Source organism: Salmo salar, chromosome 15, assembly GCF_965601325.2.
Source record: "Salmo salar chromosome 15, fSalSal1, whole genome shotgun sequence".
NCBI lineage: Eukaryota > Metazoa > Chordata > Actinopteri > Salmoniformes > Salmonidae > Salmo > Salmo salar.
The window spans coordinates 88,400,919-88,415,694 of NC_138305.1; the positions used below are offsets into that span (position 1 = coordinate 88,400,919).

Sequence of the window (14,776 nt, forward strand, 5' to 3'; positions counted from 1 at the left end):
GGACTTCTACTTCAATAACAAATGTTGGTTTGGTTCAAAATAATCCATAGTTATGTTCAAATATCCTCTGTTTTGTTCGTGCGTTCAAGACACTATCCGAAGGGTGACGAAGGGTGATGCGCCCGACGCGTTTCATTACCGTACTTCGAAGCATGTCAACCGCTGTTTAAAATCAATTTTTATGCGATTTTTCTCGTAAAAAAGCGATAATATTCCGACTGGGAAACCCTGTTTTCGTTCAAAGACGAAAAAATAAAAACATGGTGTCGGCTCGTGCACGCGCCCCCAGTCTCATTGTTCTCTGATCGACCACTATCCAAATGCGCTACTGTTTTTCAGCCATGGCCTGCAAAGTCATCATTCAACGTTTTGCCGCCTTCTGAGAGCCTATGGGAGCCGTAGGAAGTGTCACGTTACAGCAGAGATCCTCAGTTTTCAATAAAGAGAGTGTAGAAGGCCAAGAAATGGTCAGAGAGGGCACTTCCTGTAAGGAATCTTCTCAGGTTTTTGCCTGCCATATGAGTTCTGTTATACTCACAGACACCATTCAAACAGTTTTAGAAACTTTAGGGTGTTTTCTATCCAAATCAAACAATTATATGCATATTCTAGTTTCTGGGCAGTAGTAATAACCAGATTAAATCGGGTACGTTTTTTATCCGGCCGTGCAAATACTGCCCCCTACCCTAGAGAGGTTAAATCATCACCCGTTTGGCGAAGTTGAAGTAGGCTGTGATTCAATGATAAATGAACAGGCACCGCATTGATTATATGCAAGCTAGTTAGCCTAGTAATATCAACCGTGTGTAGTTAACTAGTGATTATGTGAAGATTGATTGTTTTTTATAAGATACGTTTAATGCTAGCTAGCAACTTACCTTGGCTCCTTGCAGCCACAAGGTCCTTTTGATGCTGCACTCGCATAACAGGTGGTCAGCCTGCCACGCAGTCTCCTCGTGGATTGCAATGTAATGGCGTCCAAAAAGGCCGATTACCGATTGTTATGAAAATTTGAAAATCGGCCCTAATTAATCGGCCATGCCTCGGCAGAAATATTTGTTCATGTTTCATATTATTTTGCTGTAGCGCAGCGCAATATATAAATGACTGCAGTGGAAACACTGAAGTACACTCACCAGGCCGGTGGATGGGGTAGTAGTCAAAACCCAGCTTGCGGAAGGTCAACTGCATTGCACCCTGGGAGCCTGGAGGTGGAGGCTCATCTGTGTGACATAAGAGGTCAGAGGTCAAAAGCTTTGTTCACCTCTGACAACTAAGTTCCAGCATCAAGATCCTAATTGTTTTAATTAAAGAGTATTAGGAAAACCAGAAAGTATAGATTGGATCTCTTCAGGCAGAAAAGGTCATACTCTCCGAGGGTGTCTCAGGGGGAGTAGGATATGCAAAAACTAATTTCCATTTCGTACCACACACTTGTACAGGTTACACACTTGTACATGTGTGAAACAGGGAAAAAATAAGCACCCCCCTATTTGGCCTTTGTTATAGGCTAATTCTGTGCACTGACATTTTTGGGGTGTCTGTGGGATAGTCTGTGGGACTAACCGGGGTCTGCTGAGGAGCTGTCGTTGCATATGTGCAGGTCTAGACGAGAGATGAAGGTGTGGTAGGAGGACTCTTTGACGTCGTGTTGATCAAAGTACTGGTCCAGGGTACTGGGTACACCAACGCTGGGAGGGGGTGATGGGTCTGTCCATAGATTGTGGATACCAGGGGATGGGGGTGCAGTCTGTAACACAAAATCATACCATTATTATCTCTAACTATCACAAAGACTATTATAATATCTAGACCAGCCATACTCAACAGGCGGACCCAGAACGGGGTCAATACGGACCATGGGTCCCGACAAATTTTTGAAATTAGTCAAGCTTTTACCTTAGGCTACTGATGTTGAGAGTAGTTAGAGTTTGAAATGTGGTAATGCATGGGCAGTTTGTCATTCCCTGACAGAATTTAGGGAGCTACTTATAACCTGTCATAAATGTCCAGTTGATCAACTAGCTCATGTTAGCTTTGTAGGTAAAATATAATAACCAGCAATCTAAATCTTCTAATTACCATGGCCAGATTATGTGCCCAAGGGTGTCACACCCTGATCTGTTTCACCTGTCTTTGTGATTGTCTCCACCCCCTCCAGGTGTCACCCATCTTCCCCATTATCCTCTGTGTATTTATACAGGTGTTCTCTGTTTGTCTGTTGCCAGTTCGTCTTGTTTGTCAAGTCAACCAGCGTTTTTTGTATCAGCTCCTGCTTTTCCCAGTCTCTCTTTTCTCGTCCTCCTGGTTTTGACCCTTGCCTGTCCTGACCCTGAGCCCGCCCGCCTGACCACTCTGCCTGCCCCTGAGCCTGTCAGCCGTCCTGTACCTTCGACATGGTCTGCATCTGGGTCTTACCTTTATCCTGATAAAGGGCCTCGACCCCAAGAGGGCCCCCATTGATTTTGTTGAGTCACTCAGGTATCATAATTTGTTTTATTTACTCTAACAAATGGGGTGTAAACAGTTTGGGGTTACATGCATTGCGAGGAGGGGTTCGTGGGAGAGGTGAAGAATGTTTTTTATGCCCCATTCTCCGGGAGAGAAGCTGCCCGGGAGCTAATCCAGCTTCGGCAGACTCCTGCAGTGTGTCTGACTATGCGGTGGATTTTCACACATTCGCAGTGGAAAGTGCTTGGAACCAGGAAGCACTGTTTGATATGTTCCTGCACAGCGTCTCGGAGGAGGTCAAGGACAAGCTTGTTGCTCGGGAGTTACCTACGGATATCGATTCCCTCATCGCTTTGACCATCCGAATCGATGGGCGACTACGGGAATGACGGAGGGAGAGGAAATTCGACTTCACTCGCACGTCCAGGGATTCCACCTTGCCTCCGAGTTGTCCCGGAAGTCTCCGATGATCCCGTTGCCGAGAGAACCCGAGGCCTCCCAACCTTCCCCCAGAGTCATCGGAGAAGGCTGAGTCACCGCTTCCCGAGCCGACGCAACTAGGTAGAGCTGGGCTATCGCCAGTGGAACGGCAATGCAGGATTTACATTAAGAGTTGTCTGTATTGCAGGACTTGGTCATTTTGTGTCCTCTTGTCCTTTAAAGAGATCAGGCTCACTGGTAGGAATGAGTACTTTGGTGGGTCATATGGAGAACTTTCCCGCTTCCCTTGCTCGCACCCCTGTTCATGGCATTCTGCTGTGGGGAAGCCAGTCTAAAACTCTCCGGGTCCTCATTGACTCTGGGGCCGATGAGTTTTTTTGGACGCTACCCTGGCTTCCGAACTGAACATCCCCACTCAGCCCCTCTCCACTCCCATGGATGTTAGAGCGCTGGATGGGCGCTCTACAGGCCGGGTCACTCATTACCACTCCCATAAACCTACGGGTGTCAGGGAATCATAGCAAGAATATTCAATTCCTGCTCATCAAGTCTCCTCAGATTCCCGTGGTATTGGGATTCTCCTGGCTCCAGCGACACAATCCCCTCATCTACTGGTGCCATCATGGGCTAGAGTCCGTTCTACCACGTCCAGTGTCTGAAGTCAGCGCAACCTGCCCTGGGACGTCTTCCTGGGGGCTCGGAAGGTGCACTGGATCTCTCCACCATTCCCGTAGAGTACGAGGACCTTCGGGAGGTGTTCAACAAGGCCCGGGTCACTTCGCTTCCGCCGCACCGACTATATGACTGCGGGATTGACCTTCTACCTAGCACCACTCCGCCCGGGGGACGACGGTACTCGCTGTCGGGACCGGAGACCAAGGCTATAGACACCTACATTGGGGACTCCCTAGCTGCAGGATTTATACGTCCTTCGTCCTCTCTGTGCCCGTGCATCGACTACCCGGGACTCAATGACATAATGGTGAAGAACCGCTACCCACTACCACTCATCTCATCGGCCTCGAACTGCTCCAGGGGGCCACCGTGTTTTCCAAGCTGGATCTACGGAACGCCTACCACCTGGAGCAGATACAGGAGGAGAATGAGTAGAAGACCGCCTTCAACACGGCCAGCGGCCACTACGAGTATTTGGTCATGCCATTTGGCCTCACCAACGCCCCTACAGTGTTCCAGGTTCTGGTAAATTATGTTCTCCGCGACATGTTGAACCGGTTCGTCTTCGTCTACATTGATGACATCCTCGTCTTGTCCCGCTCCCCCAAGAACGTGTGCTCCATGTCCGACAGGTTCTTCAACACCTCCTGGCGAACCAGCTGTTTATCAAGGCAGAGAAGTGAGAGTTCCATCACTCCACCATCCCCTTTCTGGGGTACATCATCTCCGCTGGGAGTGTCCAGATGGATCCCGGGAAGGTGAGAGTGGTGGTGGATTGTCCCCAGCATTCGTCCAGGGTGCAGCTGCAACGTTTCCTGGGGTTTGCCAACTTCTATTGCCGCTTCATCCGGGGTTACAGCATCCTGACTTGCCCCGTCAGCACTCACTTCTCCCAAGGTTCCGTTCACATGGTCCCCTGCTGCTGACCGGGCGTTCCGGGACCTCAAACATTGCTTCACCACTGCTCCCATCCTGATTCACCCTCACCCTTCCCGTCAGTTTGTGGCGGAGGCCGATGCGTCGGATGTAGGAGTGGGGCGGTCCTGTCCCAGCATTCTGCCCTGGGCCTGAAGCTACATCCCTGCGCCTTCTTCTCCCATCGCCTCACCGCCACGGAGAAAAACTACGATGTAGGAAATCGTGAGCTTCTTGCAGTGAAGATGGCGTTGAAGGAATGGAAGCACTGGCTGGAAGGGGTGGAACTGCCGTTCATCATATGGACCGACCACAAAAATCTGGAGTATCTCCGCACTGACAAACGCCTCAACTCCAGGCAAGATAGATGGGCTCAGCTGTTCACACGGTTCAACTTCTCCCTCTCATATCGGCCGGGATCCAAGAATGTCAAGCCGGATGCACTGTCTCGCTGTAAAAGCCCCACAGCTATTACCCCGGAGCCCGAGACCATCCTTCCCACCTCATGCCTGGCAATGTCACTCAGCTGGGGGGGGGGGGGGGGGGGGGGGGTTCCGATAACCGGATGTTCGTGCCTGACGCGGGCCGCTCCGCGGTCCTCCAGACTGACGCGGTCTGCTCCAGTCCTCCAGACTGGCCTGTCACCCAGGTTCCCGCCAGAGCCTAGCATTTGTGCGATGACACTTTTGGTGGCCCACCATGGTCCCTGACGTCTCCGCATTTGTCGCCGCTTGCACAGTGTGTGCTCAGAACAAGACTCCTCATCAAGCTCCGGTTGGCCTTCTGCAACCTCTGCCTGTCCCTCACCCTCCTTAGTCCCACATATCCCTGGATTTTGTCACGGCTCTCCCCCCCATCTAAGGCAAACGTTGCCATCCTGACTGTGGTCGACCCGTTTTTCAAGGACACCCACTTTGTTCCTATCCACAAAAACCCTCGGCCAAGGAGACGGCCCAGGGGACAATGATCTCCATCCGGGGTCCTCAGTTCTCATCCCAGTTCCGGAAGGCGTTCTGCACCGTCATTGGGTCTTCAGCCAGCCTGTCCTCTGGGTTCCACCCCCGCCAACCCCACAACCTGGAGCCAGCAGCTTGTGTGGGTAAAATACGCACGCAACACCCTTCTCTGCTCTGCCACGGGCCTATTGCCCTTTTGAATGTTCCCTGGGGTATCAGCCCCTGTCTCTTCCCCGAGCAGCCCGGTCGGCCCTCCTCAAGACCACCTCCAGGTATCGATGACAAGTGGATTGTTGATACCGGCTCCCCGGTATCGTCAAGTGAAGAAGGTATGGCTATCCACCCGGGATCTGTCCCTCCGGGTGGAATCCCGCAAACTCTCCCCCCCAAATTTGTCATCCAAGTCTGGCATTCTCTGGATTTATGGTGCTTTCAAGACAACTGGGAACAAAGAAAAAAATAACAAGGTTGAATCATAACGTCAGTGATGTTCAGGTCGGAGCGCTAGAAAGAGGCCAGAGTTCCCGACTTGGAATTCTGATTTGGAGCAGGCAGGGGAAGCAAAATCATGATTGTTTTGCGACGCTCGCAGATAGCCAATGATTAGCCAACAGATAGCGCTCGCAGATAGCCATATGTTTTACTTGTTTTAGCTAAATAAGCAGGGCTCAAAACAGGTTGGGCTCTGCCCCACCTACCCTGAATGACAGGTCGCCAATGAATATAGCTAGATTTGACATAGAACTGCAGTACAAAATAAGTGCAGGCTGCAGACTCTGTGCTGTTGTTAACACATATAAAAGGAAGGCGGGAGGACGGTACCTGTAGGGACTCTGCAGCCATATTTTTCCTCTGCTGGGCAGACTTCTCCATGGCCTCACTCAGGGACTTGGCGTAGTGGATGACAGCTTTGAGCTGAGAGTCCGTCAGCACCCACAGCAGGTCGTCCAAAATGAAGAGCAGCTTAGAGGCCAGTACATTACAGTCCTTCACCTGGGATATGATTAAAGACAGAGGAGAAACCTAGTTAGTCATCATGTTACAGAGGAAGCCATTTTACATTCATACAATGACAGTGTGTTTATTTACTCTGAAGCACTTTGAGAACAGTTGCATGTGAGAAAGAAAGTGTAACATGGTTAAAAAAAAAAAGTCACATCAAGTAAACCCCACCCTCCCTGGCCCACCCATGGCCCAGTCTTACCCTGCGCTTCAGGGCGATGCGGATGCGTCCCTGGTTGGTAATGAGGCGTAGTGGGATACTGCCCAGGTCCTGGTCCTCACTCTCTATGGCATCAGCCTCTATACGCAGACTCTGCCAGTTGATCTCCTTAAACGTCAAAACCTGGGGAGTTGCACAAAACATACACAGACAGACAAAGACACAGACACACGTATATACATATTAGGGAACCAGTGTATGGGACGAGCTACAAGTACACTGGCATAAAAGTCTCTTTACGAGAAAAACAGGGAGACCATGTAAATGAGGTCATTTCTAAGGATAACGCAACCGCATTTCCTGATCTCAATTAGAGGGGATGGAAATCATGTCCAATAAAACGCTGAACAATTGGCCGAATTAAGTGATTTATTGCTGGCCTGAAAAACAAATACAGTGACTCTGTAGGCTGGACATACTGTACTAACTCTACCATGAAACCTGGACATAGTGTACTAACTCTACCATGAAACCTGGAGATACTGTACTAACTCTACCATGAAACCTGGACATACTGTACTAACTCTACCATGAAACCTGGACATACTGTACTAACTCTACCATGAAACCTGGAGATACTGTACTAACTCTACCATGAAACCTGGACATACTTTACTAACTCTACCATGAAACCTGGACATACTGTACTAACTCTACCATGAAACCTGGACATACTGTACTAACTCTACCATGAAACCTGGAGATACTGTACTAACTCTACCATGAAACCTGGACATACTGTACTAACTGTACCATGAAACCTGGACTTACTGTACCATGAAACCTTGACTTACTATACTAACTCTATGTCCAGGTTTCATGGTAGAGTTAGTACAGTATCGCCAGGTTTCATGGTACAGTTAGTACAGTATGTCCAGGTTTCATGGTACAGTTAGTACAGTATGTCCAGGTTTCATGGTAGAGTTAGTACAGTATGGCCAGGTTTCATGATACAGTTAGTACAGTATGTCCAGGTTTCATGGTACAGTATCGCCAGGTTTCATGGTACAGTTAGTACAGTATGTCCAGGTTTCATGGTACAGTATGGCCAGGTTTCATGGTACAGTTAGTACAGTATGTCCAGGTTTCATGGTACAGTTAGTACAGTATGTCCAGGTTTCATGGTAGAGTTAGTACAGTATGGCCAGGTTTCATGATACAGTTAGTACAGTATGTCCAGGTTTCATGGTACAGTATGTCCAGGTTTCATGGTAGAGTTAGTACAGTATCACCAGGTTTCATGGTACTGTATGTCCAGGTTTCATGGTAGAGTTAGTACAGTATCGCCAGGTTTCATGGTAGAGTTAGTACAGTATCGCCAGGTTTCATGGTACTGTATGTCCAGGTTTCATGGTAGAGTTAGTACAGTATCGCCAGGTTTCATGGTACAGTTAGTACAGTATGTCCAGGTTTCATGGTACAGTATCGCCAGGTTTCATGGTACAGTTAGTACAGTATGTCCAGGTTTCATGGTACAGTTAGTACAGTATGTCCAGGTTTCATGATACAGTTAGTACAGTATGTCCAGGTTTCATGGTACGGTATGTCCAGGTTTCATGGTACAGTTAGTAAAGTATGTCCAGATTTCATGGTACAGTATGTCCAGATTTCATGGTAGAGTTCATGGTAGAGTACAATCTGGACACTCTAGACCCAAACTGCTACAGACCTATATCTATCCTACCCTGTCTTTCTAAGGTCTTCGAAAGCCAAGTTAACAAACAGATTACCGACCATTTCGAATCCCACCGTACCTTCTCCGCTATGCAATCTGGTTTCAGAGCTGGTCATTGGTGCATCTCAGCCACGCTCAAGGTCCTAAACGACATCATAACCGCCATCGATAAGAGACATTACTGTGCAGCTGTCTTCATCGACCTGGCCAAGGCTTTCGACTCTGTCAATCACCACATTCTTATTGGCAGACTCGACAGCCTTGGTTTCTCAAATGATTGCCTCGCCTGGTTTACCAACTACTTCTCCGATAGAGTTCAGTGTGTCAAATCGGAGGGCCTGTTGTCCGGAGCTCTGGCAGTCTCTATGGGGTGCCACAGGGTTCAATTCTCGGGCCGACTCTCTTCTCTGTATACATCAATGTTGTTGCTCTTGCTGCTGGTGATTCTCTGATCCACCTCTACGCAGACGACACCATTCTGTATACTTCTGGCCCCTCTTTGGACACTGTGTTAACTAACCTCCAGACGAGCTTCAATGCCATACAACTCTCCTTCCGGCGCCTCCAACTGCTCTTAAACGCAGGTAAAACTAAATGCATGCTATTCAATAGATCACTGCCCGCACCTGCTCGCCCGTCCAGCATCACTACTCTGGACGGCTCTGACTTAGAATACGTGGACAACTACAAATACCTGGGTGTCTGGTTAGACTGTAAACTCTCCTTCCAGGCTCACATGAACCTGTCTGGGCTAGGGGGCAGTATTTTCACGGCCGGATGAAAAACATACCCAATTTAAACAGGTTACTACTCCGGCCCAGAAACTAGAATATGCATATTATTAGTAGATGTGGATAGAAAACACTCTGAAGTTTCTAAAACTGTTTGAATGGTGTCTGTGAGTATAACAGAACTCATATGGCAGGCAAAAACCTGAGAAAAATTCAAGCAGGAAGTGGAAAGTCTAAGAATTGTAGTTCTTCTTTTGATTCTCTATCGAAGCTACAGTGTCTGTGGGGTGACGTTGCACATCCTAAAGCTTCCATTGGCTGTCTAAAGCCTTCAGAAAGTGGTTTGAACATTCTCCTGTCACTGGGCAGAGTATAGGAGCTCATTCACTGAGTGGTCTGCCTGGCAACAAAGGGATTGGATATGCGCGGTCACGCGAGCATGCCGTTCCTTCTTTTTCTTCTTGAATGAATATGCTATTGTCCGGTTGGAATATTATCGCAATTTTATGTTAAAAATACCATAAAGATTGATTTTAAACAGCGTTTGACATGCTTCTAAGTACGGTAATGGAACATTTTGACTTTTCGTCTCTCGTTCCGCGCTCGCGTTATGCCTTTGGATAAGTGATCTGTACGCACAAACAAAACGGAGGTATTTGTACATAAATATGGATTATTTGGAACAAAAACAACATTTCTTGTGGAAGTAGCAGTCCTGGGAGTGCATCCTGACGAAGATCAGCAAAGGTAAGAGAATATTTCTAATACTAATTCTGAGTTTAGGTTGCCCCGAACTTGGCGAGTGTCTGAATAGCTCACCGTGATGGCTGAGCTATGTACTCAGAATATTGAAAAATGTGCTTTCTCCGTAAAGTTATTTTAAAATCTGACACAGCGGTTGCATCCAGGAGTAGTCCATCTATAATTCTTTAAATAATTGTTATATATTTTGTCAACATTTATGATTAGTATTTTTGTAAATTGATGTGCACATTCACCGGGCGTTTTGGTGGGAATACATTTTCTTTACATCACACGCCAATGTAAAATGCTGTTTTTGGATATAAATATGAACTTTATCGAACAACACATACATGTATTGTGTAACATGATGTCCTAGGAGTGTCATCTGATGAAGATCGTCACAGCTTAGTGCTTCATTTAGCTGTGTTTTGGGTTTTATTGACACATGTCCTTGCTTGGAAAATGGCTGTGTGATTATTTTTGTCTATGTACTCTCCTAACATAATCTAATGTTTTGCTTTCGCTGTAAAGCCTTTTTGAAATCGGACAATGTGGTTTCATCAAGGAGAAGTGTATCTTTAAAATGGTGTAAATTAGTTGTATGTTTGAGAAAGTTGAATTATGACATTTTGTTGTTTTTGAATTTGCCGCCCTGATATTTCACTGGCTGTGTCCCGCAGGTGCTAGCGTCCCACCTAGCCCATAGAAGTTAATCATCTCCAATCCAAAATTACATCTAGAATCGGCTTCCTAAATCGCAACAAAGCATCCTTCACTCATGCTGCCAAACATACCCTCGTAAAACTGACCATCCTACCAATCCTCGACTTCGGTGATGTCATCTATAAAATAGCCTCCAACACTCTACTCAACAAACTGGATGCAGTCTATCACAGTGCCATCCGTTTTGTCACCAAAGCCCCATACACTACTCACCACTGCGACCTGTACGCTCTCATTGGTTGGCCCTCGCTTCATACTCGTCGTCAAACCCACTGGCTACAGGTTATCTACAAGTCTCTGCTAGGTAAAGCCCCGCCTTATCTCAGCTCACTGGTCACCATAGCAGCACCCACCTGTAGCACGCGCTCCTGCAGGTATATCTCACTGGTCACCCCCAAAGCCAATTCCTCCTTTGGTCGTCTTTCCTTCCAGTACTCTGCTGCCAATGACTGCAACGAACTTCAAAAATCTCTGAAGCTGGAGACTCATATCTCCCTCAATAGCTTTAAGCACCAGCTGTCAGAGCAGCTCACAGATCACTGCACCTGTACATAGCCCATCTGTAAACAGCCCATCTAGCTACCTACCTCATCCCCATACTGTATTTATTTATTTATCTTGCTCCTTTGCACTTAACTTACCTCATTTGCACTCACTGTATATATACTTTTTGTTTTCTTTTGTTCTATTGACTATGTTTTGTTTATTCCATGTGTAACTCTGTGTTGTTGTATGTGTCGAATTGCTACGCTTTATTTTGGCCAGGTCGCAGTTGCAAATGAGAACTTGTCTACTAGCCTACCTGGTTAAATAAAGGTGAAATAAAAAAATTTAAAACCTGGACATACTGTATCATGAAACCTGGACATACTGTACCATGAAACCTGGACATACTGTACTATATATACTGTACTATATATACTGTACTAACTGTACTATATATACTGTGGCTTGACAGTGAGGAAGTTGAACACGGGGTAGATGTATGCATAAATAATAGTGTTCATTTAATTTTGTGGGTGTACCTCTCCTCTCTTGGGGTCTGTGATGCGGGTGTAGCGGAGGTCAGTCTTCTGCCATTTGGGGTTGAGACTGTTACCCTGGAGCTGCCAGAGCTCGAAGGAGGCGTGGAAGGCACGGGACTGCACCTTGATGGTGATGGAGTTGATGATGACAGACATACCCTCCACCACCTTCTCAGCAAAGCCATACTCACTGCAGCAAGACACAAGAATAGACAGATGAGAATATGACTGAAGACAGTGGGTTTACAGTAAATTATATTTGTCCAGAGCAACAGTTATATACAGTATATAATAGTATAAAATAAATAGGATCTATCACAAATTTCCCTCAAAAGGTTTCAAACAGACAGAAAAGGTAAGGCTTACCTCTGGCCAGCAGTGATGGCAATAGGGGAGGGGCCATTTGGTGCACGGGGCTCCTCACACGTTCTCATCTCCACCTCCACCTTGTCCAGGAACTGCGGGAGTTTGAAGAAGGGTGCATAGTTACCATAGTTCAGCACAGCAGGGGTGGATGCAGTATTACAATAGTAAATCAATACACTTTACAACAGGAGAAATAAAACGGAGAGAGAGAGGGAGAATGAGCGGGACAGAAACTCGTGGAGGAATAGAACAAAGGGCAGAATTCATACCAGGCAGATGGGGCTGGTCTTCAACTTTGTCCATTGTATCTGAGGGAGACAAAACAGCAGGGGACCAGTCAGGATGGCACAAACGCTTTCCTCAGCACTGTTCTACTGGACTGTTTATCATTCACTGTGTACAAGATACACAGAGTGGCTAGTGCTTTTAGACCTCTCCTTGTAGATTTATACCCGACCTAGACTGGCTTCTAATTAGTCATCTTGAAGATAAAACATTAATAAGGGGACATCTGATCTGGGCCATACAAAGACAACCCAGCTAATTTCCAATCTGATCTGCAGTCCACATCTTTCTAAACAACAGGTTGAGCAGGTCATTCAGGGCTTCGGTGTGGTGCTGTGCTAGCCTCTGGCCTTTTGTGTCCTTCCCCCTCATGCTGCTCTCTCGCTGTTATCCGCTCTGGATAAGAGCGTCTGCTAAATGACTAAAATGTAAATGTTATCTGAGGCTAGCAGTGGGCCTGGAGATGTGTCCACTGATCTTAGTGTTATTAGACAGTAATGCTGCTTATCTCTGCCGTGCTGCCAGTGTGTGTAGCCTATGCCCTCTGCAGCGTTCATTGATGTAGCTAAAGGCTACACTGTGAAACCCCAATGACATGGTCTTGTCAAACCACTCACCATACGTTTTACTGCTTTCATGTTAATCTGCCATTGATCAGCAAATATGACCAAGTGTTTCCCCTATATTAATTTAGCAGTGGCGGGCCCTCGCTGCTAAATAGTTGCCGCCAAGAAATATGAAAAACATTGGGATGGTAAAACATTGTCAATTAAACTTAAACAACTAAAGCCAGATATAAGGTATGTAGAAATGATAAAAGAGCTAAATATTTTTTAAATAAGATAATCTTTGAGAACTAACAATCACCAATAAAAACTAGGAGTCAGAGAGAATCTAAAATTCCCAAAATGTTATGGCATGGAGCCCCCACTGATTTTGTTATAATGTTTGAGACACTCAGATAGCACAAGAACACGGCATAAGCCATGGCAAAATGTATAGAATTGCAGGAAATTTGCTTTAAAACTGTTGTTTTTTTCTCTCAGCCCCATGACAGAATGTGTAGAATTACAGGAAACTAGCTTTAAAACTGGGACATTTTCTCTCCGCCCCATGGCAAAATGTGTAGAATTGCAGAAATGTGCTTTGAAACAGCAAAATGTCTGCAGCTGTCACGTCCTGGCCAGTATAAGGGTTAATTGTTATTGTAGTTTGGTCAGGACGTGGCAGAGGGTATTTGTTTTATGTGGTCCGGGGTGGTGTTTTGGTAAAAGGGTGTTTGATTTAGTATTTCCGGGTTTTTCGTTTATGGTCTATGTTTATGTATTTCTATGTGTAGTCTAGTAAGTGTGTTTCTATGTAGAGTTAATTGGGGTGGACTTCCAATTGAAGGCAGCTGTGTGGTGTTGCCTTTGATTGGAAGTCCTATATTAGTTGGGTGTGTTTGTCTGTGGGAGATTGTTCTGTGTTTAGCCTTGTGCCTTGCCAGACTGTCTGTATATCGTTCGTTCACTTGTTTTGTTATTTTGGTGTTCATTTTGGGAAGTTAATAAACGTCAAGATGAGCTTACACATACCTGCTGCGTTTTGGTCCTCCATTACCGACGAAAACCGTGACAGCAGCAAAGAGGAGGGCCTTTAAAATCTTTGGTCAGAGACTGAGTAGTTGGCCACGTCCACTACCACGCTGCCCACCACACTATCTTTTCCACTGCTGCTGAAAAAATACTGACCTTAACTACTAAATTAATGCAGTGACATAATTCTGGAACACTCTTTCTTATCTGTACGCAGCCATTGCCATCGGGGAAACACATGGTTTATTATAAGAATAACACAGTTGGGGCCTCCTGAGTGCCGCAAGCGGTCTAAGGCACTGTATCGCAGTGCTAGAGGCGTCACTACAGACCCGGATTCGATCCCGAGCTGTATCACAACCGGCTGTGATTGGGAGTCCCATAGGGCGGCGCACAATTGGCCCAGCATTGTCCGGGTTAGGAGAAGGTTTGGCCGGGGGGCTTTACTTGGCTTATCGTGCTCTAGCGACTCCTTGTGGCGGGCCGGGTGCCTGCAGGCTGACCTCGGTCGCCAGTTGAACGGTGATTCCTCCGACACATTGGTGCGGCAGGCTTCCGGGTTAAGCGGGCGGGTATTAAGAAGCACGGTTTGGCGGGTCATGTTTCAGAGTACGCATACCTGGACCATCGCCTCCCGAGCCCGAAAATAAAAATAATAACACAGTTGTCTCACCCTGATTGCAGCCTTGTTGCAGTAGACCCGGGTGACAGCCAACCAGGTGGGCAGGTCCAGCATGTTCTGCAGCACCTCCTCATCCAGCTCCAGGTTGGACAGCTGACCTTCGCCCTTCAGTGTGCTCAGGTTGATCTTGTCTGGAGACAGGTTCTTGGTGAACCTTCATACAAAGGAATGAGAGAGGGGTAAGTTCAAGAAACCATAAAACCTGGACATACGGTACTAACTGTCAGCATGGAGCCCCCATTGATTTTGTTATGTTTGAGTCACTTAGATAGCATAAGAACATGGCATTAAAACCAGACTGATCACCA

The 14,776-nt window shown here is 46.7% G+C and overlaps 1 protein-coding gene across 1 annotated transcript in view; it reads right to left on the minus strand.

The window, feature by feature from the left end:
- The window catches only part of LOC106572346 (bridge-like lipid transfer protein family member 3A), a 61,821-nt gene that overhangs the window by 23,179 nt on the left and 23,866 nt on the right, over nt 1-14,776 (minus strand). Inside the window, exons 2-9 of the mRNA XM_014146391.3 lie at nt 14,460-14,622; nt 12,194-12,232; nt 11,925-12,016; nt 11,559-11,748; nt 6,643-6,783; nt 6,261-6,431; nt 1,567-1,750; nt 1,137-1,223 (exon numbers count right to left, since the gene is read on the minus strand). Of these exons, the coding sequence (XP_014001866.3) occupies nt 1,137-1,223; nt 1,567-1,750; nt 6,261-6,431; nt 6,643-6,783; nt 11,559-11,748; nt 11,925-12,016; nt 12,194-12,232; nt 14,460-14,622 (1,067 nt within the window). The remainder of the gene's footprint in view (nt 1-1,136; nt 1,224-1,566; nt 1,751-6,260; nt 6,432-6,642; nt 6,784-11,558; nt 11,749-11,924; nt 12,017-12,193; nt 12,233-14,459; nt 14,623-14,776) is intronic.